The following is a 19,866-nucleotide window of genomic DNA, read 5'->3' on the forward strand; positions in this document are numbered from 1 at the left end:
TGGAGGACCATCGTGAGGGGGGGGTGAAGAACAATGGATAACCTGTGACCAGGGGAAAGACCAATGGAGGACCCGCCGTGGGGAGGCCGCCATGAGGGACGTGGGAGGGTTTGAGGGGAACAATGGACAATGGGGGGGGGGGAGAACAAAGAACAATGGGGACCCAGCGTGGGGGAACTGTTGGGGGGGGGACGACGACGACGAAAGGGGGAGCTGACGTGCTTTGTAACTTTGTCAGCGCTGTAGGTGGCTGCTATTTGAATACATTGTGTATGCAAGCAAAGAATCTCACTGTGCCTAGTCACATGTGACAATAAAGTGTTCCTATTCATAGTTGGATGTATATTCTTTGTGGTTGAAAAGAATAAAAGGTAATCTTGTTGAAACATAATAATCTTAAAATAAGGGGGTGGGGGGGCACGGCAGGTAGAAGTTTCACAAACGATGGGGCACGGAAGAAAAGGGGATCGTTATCTAAAGGAGAGATATGTCGAAATTTCTACTTGCAGAGGGTGGCAGATCTCTAATTCTTACTCCGACAGGGTATGTTGAAAGACTAGAGCGACTAGGCTTGTATACACTGGAATTTAGAAGGATGAGAGGAGATCTTATCGAAACGTATAAGATTATTAAGGGGTTGGACACGTTAGAGGCAGGAAACATGTTCCCAATGTTGGGGGAGTCCAGAACAAGGGGCCACAGTTTAAGAATAAGGGGTAGGCCATTTAGAACTGAGATGAGGAAAAACTTTTTCAGTCAGAGAGTTGTGAATCTGTGGAATTCTCTGCCTCAGAAGGCAGTGGAGGCCAATTCGCTGAATGCATTCAAGAGAGAGCTAGATAGAGCTCTTAAGGATAGCGGAGTCAGGGGGTATGGGGAGAAGGCAGGAACGGGGTACTGATTGAGAATGATCAGCCATGATCACATTGAATGACGGTGCTGGCTCGAAGGGCGAATGGCCTCCTCCTGCACCTATTGTCTATTGAAGGGGAGATTTCAGAGGTATTTAAATAGAAGATAGACAAATCTTTGAAAAGCGGGGAGCTGAGGATGATGCGGAATTGGCACAGAAGAGGAGTTAGCACTGGGACAGATCAGCCATATTCATATGTAAAAGTGGGGAAGGTTTCAGAGGTGAGGTGTTCTATTAATGGTCTTATTATCTTGTGTTCTTATCCCAAACCCAATTATTGTTTTTCATTCTAAGAGGGGGAAAGGTGGAAAGAGGGGTTAGAAGACAAAGAGTTAATTGGGATGGATAGACGAACAAAGGCGAAGGATATCAAGAGAGAGCGGGAGATGGGGTGGACACGTTGAGAGATAGGGAGTTGTTGTGGACAGAGACAGTTGGGATACACAGAGATAGGATTGGGGGGGGGGGGGGGGGGGGGGAAAGGTCGATAAAGAGAATTTTGATTGAACATTTGGTCTGGGTTTGGGATTATCCCCCCCCCCCTCCATTAAAAAATCATCGGGAATTAGAAGAACAAATATGCTGGGAGATTGTAGACAGCTGCAAGACTAACGGGATTATCATAATAGGAGATTTTAATTTACCCAATACAGACAGGAACTATAATAGTGCCAAGTGCTTGGACAGAGGGGAATTATCAAATGTGTTCAGGAAAGTTTCCTTGGGCACTATGTAGAGGCCACAACAAGGCAGAGGGCAAAGCTCAACCTACTATTTGGAAATTGGGACGGCCAAGTGACTAAAATATCAGTAGGCAAACATTTTGAACAAGCAACCACAGTTCTATCAGCTTTAGGTGAGCTATGGATAGGTACAGGACGGGCCCACAAGTTAAATTTTTGAATTGGGGAAAGTCCCCTTTAAAGGTATTAAACAGCAATTTGCTAAAATTGATTGGAGTAGGATATTTGCAGGCTGCAGGAGATAGGCAAGGTCCTCAATGAGTATTTCTCTGTGTTACCGTGGAAATTGGGGGACTTGGGACAGTTAATGGAGATATCTTAAGGACAGTCTGTATTACAATCCAAGAGGTGCTAGACGTCCTAAGGTGTATGAAGGTAAGATCAATCACCCGGGCCTGTTCAGATGTATCCAAGGACACTGCGGGAAGCTGGAGAAGTAATTGAAGGAGCCCTGGCTGAGATATGTGAATCATCATTAGATACTGGTGAGGTGCCGGAAGACTGGAGGGTGGCTAATGTTGTGCCTCTATTTAAGAAGGGCCAAAAATCTGTGTAGGTAAGTTATTAGTGAGCCTAAAATCTGTGGTAGGTAAGTTACTAGAGTAATCTGAGGCATAAGATATATGACACAAACCTCCCAACATTTGATTTTACAAATTCAGGATTTTGATGTCCAAAATTCAGAATTTTACATCAAAATTCATAATATGGCGCGTAATGCAACTTTTCAGCAAAAAACGTATGCACGCCAAATGTGTGTAGGCTTTGCGCTCCATTCATGTGTGAAAAACGATTATTATTTCCAACAGTCTGTAGTTCTTGGACGACATGTACAATGTAGGCCTATCACGAGTATATTCTGCTATTTATAGAAAGGTTATTGAACGGAACCAGGGGTCACAGTCTTAGAAATAATGGGGAGGCCATTTAAAACTGAGGTGAGAAAAAACTTTTTCACCCAGAGAGTTGTGAATTTGTGGAATTCTCTGCCACAGAGGGCAGTGGAAGCCAAATCACTGGATGGATTTAAGAGATAGTTAGATAGAGCTCTAGGGGCTAGTGGAATCAAGAGATATGGGGAGAAGGCAGGCACGGGTTATTGATTGGGGATGATCAGCCATGATCACAATGAATGGCGGTGCTGGCTCGAACGGCCGAATGGCCTCCTCCTGCACCTATTTTCTATGTTTCTATGAACAGAAATACTTTTTACAACACAAAAATAAATTGTTTTGTTTTGTTTTCTCTAGTTTGCTTTTTCCTTACACAAAATGTATGACGAAGTTATGAAAAGAGTTTCATTTAAAAATGCACATACCTAATTTCATTGAAGACATACTTGCTCCAGTGGTCTTCAACAGCAAATTACAACAGTCCATGGATTTATGAAGGGGAAATCCTGCTTGACTAATCTTCTGGAATTTTTTGAAGATGTGACAAGTAAAATGGATGAAGGAGAGCCGGTGGATGTAGTGTATCTAGACTTTCAGACGGCCTTTGAGAAGGTACCACACGAGAAGTTGGTGAGCAAAATTAGAGCACATGGTATTGGGGGTAGGGTATTGACATGGATAGAGAATTGGTTGGCAAAGAGTAGGAATAAATCAGTCCTTTTCAGAATGTCAGGTAGTGGAGAGTGGAGTGCCGCAAGGCTCGGTGCTGGGGCCGCAACTATTTACAATATATATTAATGATTTGTATGGTTGAATTAGGAGTAACACTAGCAAGTTCGTGGATGGCACAAAGCTGGGTGGCAGTGTGAACCGCGAAGAGGATATTAGGAGGTTGCACGGTGACTTGGACAGGTTGAGTGAGTGGGCAGATGCAGTATAATGTTGATAAATGTGAGGTTTTCCACTATGGCGGCAAAAATAAGGAGGCAGATTATTATCTCAATGGTGTCAGATTAGGTAAAGGGGAAGTGCAACCTTGGTGTCCTTGTACACCAGTCACTGAAAGTAAGCGTGCAGGTACAGCAGGCAGTGAAGAAAGCTAATGGCATGTTGGCCTTCATAACGAGAGGATTTGAGTACAGGAGCAAAGAAGTCCTGCAGTTGTATAGGGCCCTGGTGAGACCACATCTGGAGTATTGTGTGCAGTTTTGGTCTCCTAATTTGAGGAAGGACGTCCTTGCTATTGAGGCAGTGCAGCGTAGGTTCACGAGGTTAATCCCTGGAATGGAGGGACTTTCATATAAGGAAGGATTGGAAAGACTAGGCTTGTATTCACTGGAGTTTAGAAGGATGAGAGGGGATCTTATAGAGACGTATAAAATTATAAAAGAACTAGACAAGCTAGATGCAGGAAAATGTTCCCAATGTTGGGGGAGTCCAGAACCAGGGGACACAGTCTAAGAATAAAGGGGAGGCCATTTTAAACTGTGGTGAGAAGTAACTTTTTCATCCAGACAGTTGTGAAATTCTGTGCCACAGAAGGCAGTGGAGGCCAATTCACTGGATGAATTTAAAAGAGTTAGATAGAGCACTAGGGGCTAATGGAATCAAGGAAAATAGGGAGGCACAGGAAAATAGAGAAAATAGGCAGGCACAGGTTACTGATTGTAGATGATCAGCCATGATCACAATAAATGGCGGTGCTGGCTCGAAGGGCCAAAATGGTCTCCTCCTGCACCGATTTTCTATATTTCTATATGCATTTGGATAAACAGGGGCTGATTAGGGATAGCATGTACTTTAGAGATCATGTCTTAAGAATCTGATTGTTATTTTTGAAGAAATAGCAAAAAATATGGACAGAGGCATAGCTGTAGACGTTGTCTGTATGGACAAGGCCTTTGATAAGGTTCCACTTTGTCAGCTGCTGTGGAAGGTTAGATTGCATGGGGTCCAGGGAGCACTAGCTGACTGGATAGAGATTTGGCTTCATGGAAGGAATCAGTGGATGATGGTGGGAGATTGCTTATTGAACTGGAGGCCTGTGACTAGTGATTTGCTTCAGGGATTGTGATTGGGTTCATGGCTATTTGCGATTTATATCAATGATTTGGTTGAGAATGTAAAAGGCAAGTTTGCAGATGACACTAAAGTAGGTGATAGCGTAGACAGTGAAGATGGTTATCATAAATTGCAGCAGGATCTCAATCAACTGCACAAGTGACCTTCACAGGGAATAGTAGGGTCCTGGGGATATTATGGTGCAGAGGGATCTAACAGTAGTATATAGGGTGGTCATGAAGGCTTTCGGTACATTGGCCTTCATCAGTCAGTGGTCTTGAGTATAGATGTTAGAAACATAGAAAATAGGTGCAGGAGTAGGCCATTTGACCCATTGAGCCAGCCACCGCTATTCAATATGATCATGGCTGATCATCCAGAATCAGTACCCTGTTCCCGCTTTCCCCCCATATCCCTTGATAGCTATGAGCTATATCCATCTCTCTCTTGAAAACATCCAGAGAATTGGCTTCCACTACCTTCTGTGGCAGAAAATTCCACAGATTCACAACTCTTTGGGTGAAAAAGGTTTCCTCATCTCAGTCCTAAATGGCTTATTCTTAAACTGTGACCCATGGTTCTGGACTCCCTCAACACCGGGAACATTTTTCCTGCATCTAGCCTGTCCAATCCCTTAAGAATTTAATATGTTTCTATAAGATCCCCTCACCCTTCTAAATTCCAGTAAATATAAGCCCAGTCGATCCATTCTTTCATCATATGTCAGTCCCGCCATCCCAGGAATTAACCTGCACTGCACTCCCTCAATAGCAAGAGTGTCCTTCCTCAAACTAGGAGACCAAAACTGCACACAATAATCCAGGTGTGGTCTCACCAAGGTTCTGTGCAACTGCAGTAGGACCTCCTTCCTCCAATACTCAAATCCTCTCGCTATGAAGACCAAAATGCCATTTGCTTTCTTCACTGCCTGCTGTACCTGCATGCTTACTTTCATTGACTGATGTACAAGGACACCCAGGTCTTGTTGCACCTACCCTTTTCCTAATCTGACACCATTCAGCTAATAATCTGCCTTCTTGTTCTTGCCACCAAAGTGGATAAGATCACATTTATCCACATTATACTGCATCTGCCATGCATCTGCCCACTCACCCAACCTATCCAAGTCACCCTGCAGCTTCATGGAGATGTTAAATTTAATTCCTTTGTCTAAATCGTTAAAATATATTGTAGATAACTGGGGTCCCACCACTGAGGCTTGATTTGATAAGGGAACTCAAGGTAAAAGAGCCATTAGGAGGCAGTGATCATAATATGGTAAGTTTTAATCTACAAATTGAGAGAGAGAAGGAAAAATGGAAGTGTCAGTATTATAGTATAGCAAAGGGGATTATAGACGCATGAGGCAGGAGCTGGCCAGATTTGACTGGAAGGAGACCCTAGCAGGTAAGACGGTGGAACAGCAATGGCAGGTAGTCCTGGGAATAATGCAGAAGTTGCAGGATCAATTCATCCCAAAGAGGAGGAAAGATTCTAAGGGGAGTAAGAGGCACCCGTGGCTGACAAGGGAAGTCAAGGACAGCATAAAAATAAGAGAAGAAGTATAACATAGCAAAGAAGAGCAGGAAGCCAGAGGAGTGGGATTCTTTTAAAGAGCAACAGAAGATAAGTAAAAAGGCAATACGGGGAGAAAAGATGAGGTACGAAGGTAAGCTAGCCAATAATATAAAGGAGGATAGTAAAAGCTCCTTTAGGTATGGGAAGAGGAAAAAAATAGTTAAGTCAAATGTGGGTCCCTTGAAGACAGAAGCAGGGGAATTTATTATGGGGAACAAGGAAATGGCAGACGAGTTGAACCGGTTCTTTGGATCTGTCTTCACTAAGGAAGATACAAACAATCTCCCAGATGTTCTAGTGGCCAGAGATCCTAGGGTGACAGAGGAACTGAAGGAAATTCACATTAGGCAGGAAATGGTGTTGGGTAGACTGATGGGACTGAATGCAGATAAATCCCCAGGGCCTGATGGTCTGCATCCCAGGGTACTTAAGGAGATGGCTCTAGAAATCATGGACGCATTGGTGATCATTTTCCAATGTTCTATAGATTCAGGATCAGTTCCTGTGGATTGGAGGGTAGCTAATGTCATCCCACTTTTTAAGAAAGGAGGGAGAGAGAAAACAGGAAATTATAGACCAGTTAGTCTGACATCAGTGGTGGGGAAGATGCTGGAGTCAATTATAAAAGACGAAATTGCGGAGCATTTGGATAGCAGTAACAGGATCGTTCCGAGTCAGCATGGATTTACGAAGGGGAAATCATACTTGACTAATCTTCTGGAATTTTTTGAGGATGTAACTAGGAAAATGGACAGGGGAGAGCCAGTGGATGTAGTGCACCTTGACTTTCAGAAAGCGTTCGACAAGGTCCCACATAGGTGATTAGTGGGCAAAATTAGAGCACATGGTATAGGGGGTAGGGTACTGACATGGATAGAAAATTGGTTGGCAGACAGAAAGTAAAGTCTGGGGATAAATGGGCCCTTTCAGAATGGCAGGCAGTGACTAGTGGGGTACCGCAAGGCTCGGTACCTCAGCTATTTACAATATACATTAATGACTTGGATGAAGGGATTAAAAGTAACATTAGCAAATTTGCAGATGACACAAAGCTGTGTGGCAGTGTGAATTGTGAGGAAGATGCTAGGAGGTTGCAGGGTGACTTGGACAGGTTGTGTGTTAGGGCAAATGCATGGCAGATGCAGTTTAATGTGGATAAATGTGAGGTTATCCACTTTGGTGGTAAGAATAGGAAAGCAGATTATTATCTGAATGGTTTCGTTAGGAAAAGGGGACGTACAACGAGATCTGGGTGTCCTAGTGCATCAGTCACTGAAAGGAAGCATGCAGAAGGACTGTGTGCAGTTTTGGTCTCCAAATTTGAGGAAGGATATTCTTGCTATTGAGGGTGTGCAGCATAGGTTCACTAGGTTAATTCCCGGAATGGCGGGACTGTCGTATGTTGAAAGACTGGAGCGACTAGGCTTGTATACACTGGAATTTAGAAGGATGAGAGGGGATCTTATTGAAACATATTAGATTATTAAGTGATTGGACATGAGGCAGGAAACATGTTCTCAATGTTGGGGGAGTCCAGAACCAGGGGCCACAGTTTAAGAATAAGGGGTAGGCCATTTAGAACTGAGATGAGGAAAAACTTTTTCAGTCAGAGTTATAAATCTGTAGAATTCTCCGCCTCAGAAGGCAGTGGAGGCCAATTCTCTGAATGCTTTCAAGAGATAGCTAGATGGAGCTCTTAAGGATAGCGGAGTCAGGGGGTATGGGGAGAAGGCAGGAACGGGATACTGATTGAAAATGATCAGCCATGATCACATTGAATGGTGGTGCTGGCTCGAAGGGCCGAATGGCCTACTCTTGCACCTATTGTCTATTGTCTCTTGAAAGTAGACTGAAAAATCAGCATGCTAATTGAAGGTTACCACATGCTATTTTATTGACACCTATGTCTTGTATTTTTAGGTTCGCTTAAGATGTAAAATACATCAATTGCAATTATTTAAGTTGATCCACAAAGGCAAAAATTATGGAAAAATTATAATACATATAAATTAAAAGCTATACAAAAAGTAAAATGTCTTGATAAATATGGAAATATAAAGAGTCCATTACTTTTATATGTTTCTGCTTTTGTGCAAATATGCAAAGCACTTCATGTCAAAATAATTATTTTTTATCAAGTTTTCAAAATAAATTTGTCAAAACAAATATATTTATCAATTAAGAATATTCAGATTCTAAAATGTTACAAACATGCTGTATTTAATGAGAAGAATAAAAAGCAGTACAAGAAACACAGATGCATATCCTATACATTTGAGAATTCCTAATTTTCAAAGTTCAATGTGCTTGGATTGAATTCGAATACTTTGCTAATTTGTCTGGGCGGTTCATGTGATTTACCCACAGATGCCTTGCATTATTTCCATGTAATTTGTGTTCAGGCTTCATATTTTTTCCCCCATGCAACTCTCCTTGAGGCTGTAGCTAGGAAATTAGGTCATATTGTTGAGGAGCACTATGGGGGGACAAATTGAGGGGTGGGACAAATTAAACCATGCAATTTCTTGCAACTGTCTATCCTACTACCCTTAAATGAGGCACCAATCTCACAGACCTCAAACTCCAGGGGGAACCAATCTATCCCTTCCAATTCCCTCCTGCATCCCCCACCCCAGACCAGATCCACCCTTCAAATAGGTGTCTGTGTCCCCTCTTGCATTTCTAAAATCCCCAGACCTGGCATGACTGAATTTTGAAGCAATGCAAACAAGCCAAAAATAATAATTTTACATGTTCTGGAGAGTCTTTTACAAAACTAACTTTCAAATGAACGAGTGGATTTGGTAAATCGTCTGTAAAACAAATATTTGACATAGCAATTATCTACCTGTGTGATTGATTTTCATTTGTGAATCGGTCTGGTATTTTACTTCAAGTAGAATCAACCATTACCTTTAGGCTGAAGTCTTTGATGGGATCTGAAACCAGCAGATCTAGTAGTTGTGAGATTGACAGCCGTTGTTGAGAATGCCATGGACCCCAATTCTGTTCTCTGCCCTTCTGTCACTTCATTAGATTCCTCCAAATTTTCAGAACTACCTGACCATTGAACTCCTGCTGATATCATAGACTGGAGCAGATCGTTCATAGCTGGGATGAAAGCAAGGTAAATTAGCAAATATTTATTTTAAACACATAATTTCACTATGCCCTTAATGGGGTTTAGCATTTAAATGAATTAAGGTGAAAATTGCCCGATTTTACTCAAATGCAGTAACGCTACAGTATTCTCCAATTAACCTAAAATCTTTGTCCAATAATTTATTCCCCTGGATCTTGCACCAGACCTAATAGTGAAACAAGATTCGCATCACTTTTTAAAAAGCAGAATATTGTCTAATGCAGAATATAAGTACAGAACTACTAAAGTTATTTTAGAAATGTGAATGTTGTTCATGCTTAGTACTATTTGTGGTTAATGTGCTGCACAAGACTAACTTTCATGTATTGATACCTTTTGATTCAAAGGAGTAAATAGGGTAGCAGAATTCAATGTAAAAGTCAGAAAATTGTTGAATGTTCTTCCAGAAACTTCACTATAACAGTATCTAAACATGAGACTCCACAGTGAAATGAATGTGATAGATTTGCAGAGCTTACACAACAGAGATCAAACACCAAAACATAAATTAGGCTTTGCAATTCAGATGTGACTGAGTTTTTTAACAGCTTGTTAAGACTATTAAGCTAATAACTTCCGAATTCTCGGGCACTGAAGACGCAAGTTGTAAATTTGAAGACATCGTCCAAATAGTAACTCATTTTTAAAAAGTAATTTAAATCTAATCCTTTCTGTCCTCTTTATTGTCTTACTGCTATCTCTCTTTCTTTTTATTTCCTGCACATAATTTTGATTTGAATTATTGAAGCATACTTCCTGCTTACAACAGCAATGGTCCAGTAATCTGAATGGTTAAAAGATATGCTTACTGTTTGCATTATTTATATATATTCTAGATTCCCTGCAGGCGGGCATAGATTCAGATTTTTAACTACGAGCAATTGGTATATAATGGACATCCAATGCTGTTAGTTTAATATTGGTCCACAATTCTACAAAAATATTGGTTAATTTAGTAAAAGCAGTCAGAGACATTTAAAGCTTGTTATTTTAGAGTTGGTATCATTTAAAATATTAAACAGAATCAGCCAAAGCATGGTTTGTCTTATTGTTCATTCATAGGATGATTTTATTTAAAGATTCAAGTATTACTCAAACAATCCTTTTGTACAATTGGAAACTATAGTATTTTACACTGCAGAACATTGCAAGTTCTGTATAAATGTCCAAAAATTTTTTAAAAATCCATGAAAAAATGCCTAGTCCTACAGTTTTAGAACTAGTTGGCTTCAATTCTTTTAATTTGGTACACTAGTTGCTTATATCTCTTTATAAAATAATTTCTTATAATTCCATTAGAATATATGATGATTAATTTTAAAATACAAAAAATATTTATTGTATACTTCCCATGTACAAATTCATGAACCATTTTATGGCAATGAAAGAAATGGAGCCTCAGATATATAGAGTATTAATTAGAAAGTATAAACAAGGGCTGTACAAGGAACAGTTAATGGTTAAAAAATGAGAGCAAATGAGCCACTCGCGAAGATTAAGTTTCAGAGGGTCTTACACATGGAGCGACGGTAGAGGGCCTTCATTTTGTCTTTATCCTTTGGTCTGTTCCTCATAAAGGGCAGTCTTTTCAGTGTGGCCACTTTTATTTCAGAGCATTTGATATAGAGAATATTGGGAAATGAAAACAGAGGGAAAACAGGTGGAAGTTAACAAATGCTGAAACTGGTGACACACATGCTTATACTAAGTTTCAGCTGATTATACTACACAAATGTTAAATGAATGATGTATACTCGATTGAATGGAACTGCTTTGATTAAGTATGAGTTTCAGTTCTAATCATCTATTTGGGGTCTTATAAATTGCTATTAAATATGTACAAAATTAAGATCATATAAACAATCTTTTGGAAGAAGTTCAACATTGAACGTTTTACTAAATTTTCTGATAATGCAAGTACCTCAAATAGGACTTTAAAGAACAATGAATAATTAACCAATTTACAGGCATGTAAGGTCAAAAAAAAGGAAAAGAGCCGAGCACTTGCGCGAGGCATACAACGGGGGTCAAAAAATCAGAAAAGTTTTGAAAATTTACACACAAAATTACCAGTTTCAAGCCTCTTTTAGTGCATTTCAATGTAAAAACAGACATTACAAAATAATGTGAATATGTCACTGTATACTAATAACATTTTGAAGTAAATTCGCACATTAATTGATAATCAGCCCAAAATGGTGGGCAATTAGCTTTCCTGCTGTGTTTTATATTTTAACTCCGTCTTAATTAATTTAGTTATATAATCTTGCACTTAAATTTAATATTTACTCATTACAATTCCACCACTGATTTTCTGGCCACTCTTGGTTCCAGAGCTTTGCTGGTTTATCCAGCTGGCTAAGGAAGTTGGCTATGGGGATAGATTTGCTGGCTCCAACTGGGCTGGAGTTCCAGAGCCCCAGCCGCAGGTTGCAAATTCAACCCACCGATCGACCGTGGAAGTCGCAATGAGGTCGAGATTGGCTGGCTTGCCCAGCCTAGGTGCTACATTTTCGGGGAGACTTCCAGGGCACGGGGGATTTCTCGCGGAACCCCTAGCGACCTCTAACAGAACCCTAGTGTTCATTTCAATTCTATACATCGTTTATTTTCTTTTTTTTTCCCCATCCGATTTTTCCGTTGGCAAAATGAAAAACGTGGAAATCATGCAAAAAGCGCCGAAAATTGATTTAAAAAATGCGGAGATCCGCGGAAAATTCACATGCCTGAATTTAACATCTAATTTCCAACTGTCCTGATCGTGAAATTTTAATTAAAAAAACCAAAATAGATACATAATACAATGTTCTTTTTCAGTATTTTTTCTGAAACAGGAAACAATAATTTGTCTTGCTGTAGGCAATACGTTAAAGCAAAGAAATAGGTTTGGTTGTACTCACTACTGCTTTTCTTGGCTGAGTGGCCTTCATCAAGAGAGTTGGATCCAACAGAAGAACTATCTTGACTATCATGCTGAGGAAGCTGAAGAAATCCATCACTTGATTCTGATCTAGTTGGAGTACTAGTGAGAGACTTAATGCGCTCTCTGTTGCCTTCCTTTTTGTGTTTTATTAATTTTTTCATCTTTATGGCAATCCAATTGCCCCTTCTGGGATAAAGGAACAAATCACTACACAAACAAGTTGCCATAAACAGAGATCCAAATGAGAAACCAGCAAACTAAATTAATTACGGTACTATCACTCCACATTGTAAACTGGCATGAAAATAAATTGTATTTGGTTATTCTTTCAAAGAAATTATGTTTAAGTAGAAGAGCGAGTAAAAAATACTAACAAAGGTGCTACTGAAAACCAGACTAATGACGTATAATTCAATTTGAACTATACCTTTTGAAAATACAGTGAATACATTTTATGTTCATTAAATCATAGGAGCAAAATTAGGCCATTTGGCCCAGTGAGTCTACGCTATTCAATTATGGCTGATCTATCTTTTGCTCTCAACCCCATTCTCCTGCCTTCTTCCTGTAACCTTTAATACCCTTACCAATCAAGGATCTATCAATCTCCGCTTTAAAAATACTTAATGATTTGACAATCACAGCCGTCTGTGGCAATGAATTCCACAGATTCACCACACTTTGACTAAAGAAATTCCTCCTCATCTCCTTTCTAAAGGAACGTCCTTTTATTCTGAGGCTATGCTCCTCTGGTCCTAGACTTTCCCACCAATGGAAACATCCTTACCACATCCACTCGATCCAGGACTTTCACTATTCATTAAGTTTCAATAATGTCCCCAGTCATCTTTGTAAACTCCAGTGACTACAGGCCCAGAGCTGTCAAATGCTCATCATACGTTATTCATACCTTCGAGGAGGTGAAGGCTCGTAGAACTTATATTGATCCATAATTTTCTCTTCGAGTTTCTCCTTCTGCCGCCGAAGTTCGTTTAGTTTATCTCTTCAGGTAAAGAAAACAACTTAAGGTGAGTAAACACATTTACACACTTAAACAGGGCTCTATACAAATTATTCTATTAGTTTAGTTAAGTGTACCAGCATGGAAAAAAGGTCCATCAGCCCATTGAGTCCATACCGACCACTAGATCTGTTATCCCACTTGCATTCACTCTCAACACACTCGTGGACAATCTTATACGGAGTCCAATTAATCTACAAACCCATATGTCTTTGGGATGTGGGAGTAAATCAGAGCACCCAGAGGAAATCCAAGCAGTCACAGGGAGAACGTGCAAACTCCACACAGCTCCCGAGGTCAGGATCTCTGTCACCGTGATGGAACAGCTCAACCTAGGTATTCAAAATTCTATAATACATGCAAATTTTTTTATTAAAAAAAAAAAAAGAATATCGCGTGCTGATCTGATCACCCCATTACAGAATGTGGGAACGTTGGAAAGGATGCAGGAAAGGTTTACCAGAATGCTGCCTGGATTAGGGAGTATTAGTTGAAAGGAGAGGTTGTACAAAATGGGATTGTTTTCTCTAGCACACCAGACGTTGATAGAAGCATATAAAATTAGAAGAGGCATAGATAGGGTAGACAGAACAATTTCTCTAGGTGGAAATGTCAAAGACTGGAGGGCATAGCTCTAACGCAAGAGGGGCAAATTTTAAAGATGTGAGGGGCAAGTTTTTTTTTTTAAACGGAGGGTGGTGGGTGTCTGGAGCATGCTGCCAGGGGTATTGGTAGAGGCAGATATAATGGCAATTAAGAGGCTTTTACATGGACATGAGGTGAATTTCGGGATATGGATCATGTGCAAGCAGATGAGATTAGTTTATCTTGGCATCGTGTTTGGCACGATCATTGTTGGCTGAAGTTGTGCTGTACTTTTTTATGTTCTATTTTCCATGAATCTTAATTAGTTGTCAATACATTTAACTAGAAGTACAGTAATATCTCAATTAGAGCTCTAGATATGCTCTCGAGCAGCGCTATGTGAGTTAGCATTAAACAAGGTATTATCGTGCAAGTTAATAGTGACACAAGAAACTGTAGATGTCGGAATCGTGAGCAAAACACTATATGCTGGAGAAACTCAGTGGGTCAGACACCATCTTTGGAGGGAATGGACAGGCAACATTTTGGCTCGGGACCTCTCTTCAGCACTTTGTGTTTTGTCTCAGCTAATAGCTATTCTCTCTCGCTCTCTCTTTCATGCTTCATAACTATACCCTGGTTAAAAAAACCCTCAATGGTATAAATCTAGCTGTACACAGAAAACCAATTATCAAATTTTAATTTCTTAGTGCTAAACTTTGTAACTAAGCAATTAAGTTTAACTGAAACTTAAATAAATTAAAATTGAATTATATATATACAAAATTGTTTTTGGCATATGATACAGACGCATGTAAGCAAATTGCATGCTTCTGTATCACGTGCCATAAACAGTGGCAGATAATCTGAGCTTGTCTCATATCCCTCCAAACATTTCTTATCCATGTATCTGTCCAAATGTCTTTCAAACACTGTAGTTGCACGAGCCTCTATTGTTTCCTCTAGTAGTTCGTCCATATGTCTACCATCCTCTGCATGAAAAAACCCACCCTCAGATCTCCTTTAAATCTTTCCCCTCTCACCACCAACTAATGACCTTTACCCCAGAAATTTTACTGACCATTCACTTTATCATAAACCTCCATTCTTTAAAGTCACCCCTCAGCTTCCCTTGCCTCAGGGAAAACACTCCTAGACTATTCACTCTCATCTTGGAACTCAAGGCCTCCTAGAAACATCCTTGTGAATATTTACTGCATTCTCTAGCTTAATCACATCCTTTCTACAGCATAATTCAAGATGAGCAACAAGGAGTGTTTTAATGAATAACCTTCGACAGTGGTGCAGCAGGTTGAGCTGCTGTCTCTCAGTGCTGGAGACCCGCGTTCAATCACAACTTAGGGTGCTGCTTTTCTGTGTAGTGTAGATTGCAGGTTCTCCCCAGGACCTCATAGGTTTCCACCTATTGAGGTTAATTTGCCTTAGTGTGAGTGGTGAAGGGATATTTATGAGCTGATAAAATGGGCCGAACGCCCCCTTTTGTGGAAGAAAATTGGATTCGTGTAAATGGGTAGTTGGTGGTCAGAGAAAAGTGAGTTTAATTGTCATATGTTCCAACAATGGAACAATTAAATTCTTATACGCAGTGGCACAGCTAGTAGAGCGGCTGCCTCATTGCTCCAGAGATCCGCGTTCAATTCCGACATCGAGTGGTATCTGTAAGAAGTTTGTACGTTCACCCTGTGACCATGTTGGTTTCCTCGCCATGCTCCAGTTTCCTCCCACATCCCAAAGATATGTGGTTGGCCTCTGGAAATTGCCTCAATGTGTCGGAAGTGAATGAGAACTAGTGTGAACGGGTAATCAATGGTTGGCATGGCATTGTTGGGCATAAGGGCCTGTTCTCTTGCTGTAAACTAAAAATACTTTTCATTCTACTTACATATATTGCCGTTGCTCCACATGGAACATATCCTTACTCTCCATGCTCTGTTCCAATAATGATCTATTGTGCAGCATCAATGTCTGGATCTGGCCTAGTAAATGCCGGTTTTCTTCCTCAAGATTCCCTTTTAATTGGCTCAGTAGCTGCATAAAATAGATTGCATAGTGTAATTATTTTGAAGTGTAAGAGAATAATTCAGAAACACATCCTTTCAAAATATTTAATAACAGGTTAAGCCTAAACTCCCCTCATGTAAAAAATCAGTTTATTTTTCTCCAACTTGAAGGCACCATGGTTTCACTATGCAAATATGTTTTGCATCCTTTGCAACACAACAGGCATTATTAATATTAACTTGAAATCTGTTTTATAGTTCTGTAAGTGCTAAAATAATTTTATTAGGCACATCTGCACTGGCAGCTCGTCAGTAGTTCTGCAGTAAACCAACAGCTTGTTGCACAAAGTCAATGGTGTATCAGGATAAACTGGTCCTCAGTTCAGAACACACTCTAATTTGGCCCCTCAGTTTTATGCCAGCAAACTTGGCACATCTAGTACAGCTGACGTTCAGAAAAATGGCAAGTTAAATTAAGCAGCTTAAGTAGTTATTTTCATTATTTTTATTATTATTTATATTTTTTACATCAGATCCTTTTTCTGATCATTAGAGATGTTTGGAAATACTTGAAAGGTTTTGTGAAAGCATCAACAATTTTATCAGGACGGCACAGTGGCGCAATGGTAGAGTTGCTGTCTTATAATGCCAGAGACCCAGGTTCAATCCCGCACTCGGGTGCTATCTGTATGGAGTTTTATCCCTAACCCAAAATCTGAAGTTAACTGTAAAGTGACTATCCTTATTATAGAATTTGAAGAGAGACATCAGAAAGATCTAGCAACATGGATTTCTCCTTTCTTAATGTTAGTTGCAGTCAAGTACAGAAACAAAATAGCAAATGCTGGTCATCTAAAATAATAACAAAACATTCAGCAGATCAGGCAGTATATATGGAAGGAGAAACAAAGTTCATGCTTCAATATGAAGACTCTTTGTCAGAGTTGGGAAAGAGAAAAATAAGTTTATTTTAGGATGGGAAAGTCTAGAGAGGGAGGGATGAATCAAAGGAAACATCTGTGATAGGATGACGCTAGGACTGCTGTGGATATAAGTGGCAGAGTTTAGAATCCACAGCAGTTAAAAAACTATCCGTTTGCCTCTTCTCTTCCCACTGTTCGGGACCAAAATAGCCTTTCCAGGTCAGGTTGCAATTTACTTGCACTTCTTCGCATTGTTATATTATGATGTTCACAACAGGGTCTCTTCTACACTGAAGAAACCAAAAGTGGTGAGATTGCTTTGTATTCCGACAGCAGGAATGACCTAAAACCCTGTTGCCATGTTCATTCTCGATCCCACTCCAACTTCTCTGTAGCTTCCTCCACTGTTATGACAAGGTCCACAGCAATCTTGAAGAACAGCAACTTCTTCTGAATATATTGCAGCATTCTGAAATCGATATTGAATTGTACAACCAGGTAATTTGCATTCTTTACCCATAGCAGTACTGGACAGTTCCTCTGTAAATCACCCTGTTACAGATGCCTCCTCCGTTTAATCCAATCTCCCATTCTCTTTCTCTGCGACTTAAACTTGTTTTTACCCATTTTTCAGATTAGATGAAGGATTTTAGAATTCAAATATTAACATCGTCTCTCTTCACGGACACTTCCAAAATATTTCCTGCATGTTCTGTTATTGTTTCAGCTTTAAGACACTTCTGATGTCTTAAAACATCATGAAATGGCTGACAGCCATGCAGGGAGAGAACAATTTCTAACAATTTAAAACATTTCACAGAGAACTAAATAATTACAGGTCCACTGCTGATTTTCCAGCACCATTCGTTCCAGAGTTTTTCTGGATTATCTGTTTTGCCAGACCAACAGAGGTCACGGCCTTGGTGGGCCGAGATACTGGCCCACAAAGTCAACTTATGGAAACAAATCTGCTGGCTCCGGCTGGGCCAGAGTTCCAAAGCCCTAGTCGCAGGTCGCAAATTAAATCTGCCGATTGGCCGTGGATGTCGGCTATGGGAATGGATCTGCTGGCTCTGGCCAGGCCTGAGTTCCATAGTCCCGGCCACAGGGGGCAAATTCGACCCGCCCCCACATTTTCAGGGAGGATTTTGTTTGGATTGAAGGAGGGACTGGACCATCAGTTTCTGGAAAATTGATGGCGGACCTGCACTGAGCCATAGAAAAGGTTAAAGCAGAAATGAAAATATATTGAGCAAATTTTGAAAAGACTCAAAATTTTAAGCAGTTACAGAACTTTGAAATATTTATCTGCCAATCCATATATTTTTGGGGTTCGAGAGGTTGTTAAGCCATAATTATAAGTCAGTAAACCATTAAATAAATAGTGACATTTCTGGGCCATTTTTCTTAAGCAAAAATAACTCGCAGATACCATGTTCCCATTAATTGCTTGATTTCTCCAAAATATGCTGGAGAAGTTGTCAGCAGCTCACACTGTGATAGTGCAGTAAATCACTGGTTCTTCATGTATAACTGTGTTTTGGCAATTAGAATCACTACAAAATGAGCCAATCTATTTTTAAATCATTCATTTACATCCACAAATGTGCACAAGATAGGAAAGTTGTCCTATGCCAAAGCTTATTTCCCACCCCAAAATCGTTATCACCATCAGCCCATTAGATTTTTATTTTACATCTACACCCACCTCACATTGATTGTTTAATTTAGTGGAACTGATATCCAGTTGTTGGTACTGTTCCTTTAGTTTTGCAAAGTCTGCTTCCAAGCGTGCTTGTTCCAGCTTGCCACCATTCAAGAGGCTTTTTAGATTTTTGTGGTCCAACTGGAAACCTTCGTTCTCCTTTAGAAGATGACTATTTATTTGGTTCAATCTTTAAACAGAAAAGTAAAACATATTATTTATTTTGCAAGTAAAAGGGCAGCAAGATAGAAAGTTGATTATATCAAGAAATTTCAAGGGATCTCGTAGTCAGGATTACTTTTCTACAAACACCTGAATTCCCAACTTTCTTTCACATTCCTCACTTTCCTTGGGGCATAGTTTATCAGATGCTGTAACATCTTAAGGCAACAATGGCCATTTGTAGTCAAAGGGGATGGATGCCGGAGAGTAAAAGCACTTTTATCAAACATTTTAATTGTTCAAATAATTTGCCAAGTTTTAATCTAAAATGTTATTCTTCCTACATTGAAATTAGTTTATCTGCATCTCCCTGATCCTTCCGTTATCATTTTAAATACTTCATTTGATCAGTACTTAATTTCCTAAAATCAATTAAATACAATCAATTTAGGAAGAATTTTAATATTTCAACCATTGAATAATTTATTTGCATTTAATCAGCAAAGATGAACAATGCCTGTCTAAAATTGAAAGCAATGCTCCAATGAAGCCTATCCAAAGGTTAATACAACTGAAACATCACTTCCACATTTTCATATTCCAAATCCGTCAAATATAAAAGTTCAAGTCCCCTAGTCTTTTCTTAAAATCCTTAATGTATTTGTGTAAGCCAGTGAGCCCAACATCCGTGGTAGACAAGTTATTGGAGAAGATTTTGAGGGCGAAGATATATATGCATTTGGAAAGGGGTTGATTAGGGACAGTTAGCATGGTCTTGTGTGTGCAAGATCGAGTCTCACAAAATTGATTGGATTTTTTTTGAAGAGGCAACCAAGAAAGTTGAGGGGGGGCTGGGCTGCAGACGTAATCTATGTGACCTTCAGCAAGGCCTTTTGATAAGGTCCCACATGGGAGAATGCTCAGGAAGGTTAGATGGCATAGGTTCCAGGAAAGGCTAGCTCACTGGATACAGAATTGCTATTGCATGGTAGGAAATAGGTGGTGGTGGAAGTTTTTTTTGGAGGGGAGGCTTGTCTCTGGTAATGTGCCTCAGGTATCGGTGCTGGCTCCACTGCTGTTTGACATTTATACCAACAATTTGGATGAGAATGTACAAGGTACAATTAGTAAGTTTGCAGATGGCACTAAAAAAAAGGGTATCGCAGACAATGAAAATGGTTATCGAATATTATAGC

At 39.9% G+C, this 19,866-nt stretch overlaps 1 protein-coding gene across 16 annotated transcripts in view; it reads right to left on the minus strand.

Moving 5' to 3' along the window:
- The window catches only part of LOC144596502 (girdin-like), a 129,685-nt gene that overhangs the window by 28,789 nt on the left and 81,030 nt on the right, over positions 1–19,866 (minus strand). For all 16 annotated transcript variants that reach the window (XM_078404866.1, XM_078404861.1, XM_078404859.1 and 13 more), the window contains 6 exons: positions 18,512–18,698; positions 15,763–15,908; positions 13,164–13,256; positions 12,231–12,439; positions 10,847–10,930; positions 9,102–9,299 (listed from right to left, as the gene is read on the minus strand). In XM_078404866.1, coding sequence (XP_078260992.1) covers positions 9,102–9,299; positions 10,847–10,930; positions 12,231–12,439; positions 13,164–13,256; positions 15,763–15,908; positions 18,512–18,698 — 917 coding nt within the window. The remainder of the gene's footprint in view (positions 1–9,101; positions 9,300–10,846; positions 10,931–12,230; positions 12,440–13,163; positions 13,257–15,762; positions 15,909–18,511; positions 18,699–19,866) is intronic.

This window comes from Rhinoraja longicauda, chromosome 9, assembly GCF_053455715.1.
Source record: "Rhinoraja longicauda isolate Sanriku21f chromosome 9, sRhiLon1.1, whole genome shotgun sequence".
Taxonomy (NCBI): domain Eukaryota; kingdom Metazoa; phylum Chordata; class Chondrichthyes; order Rajiformes; family Arhynchobatidae; genus Rhinoraja; species Rhinoraja longicauda.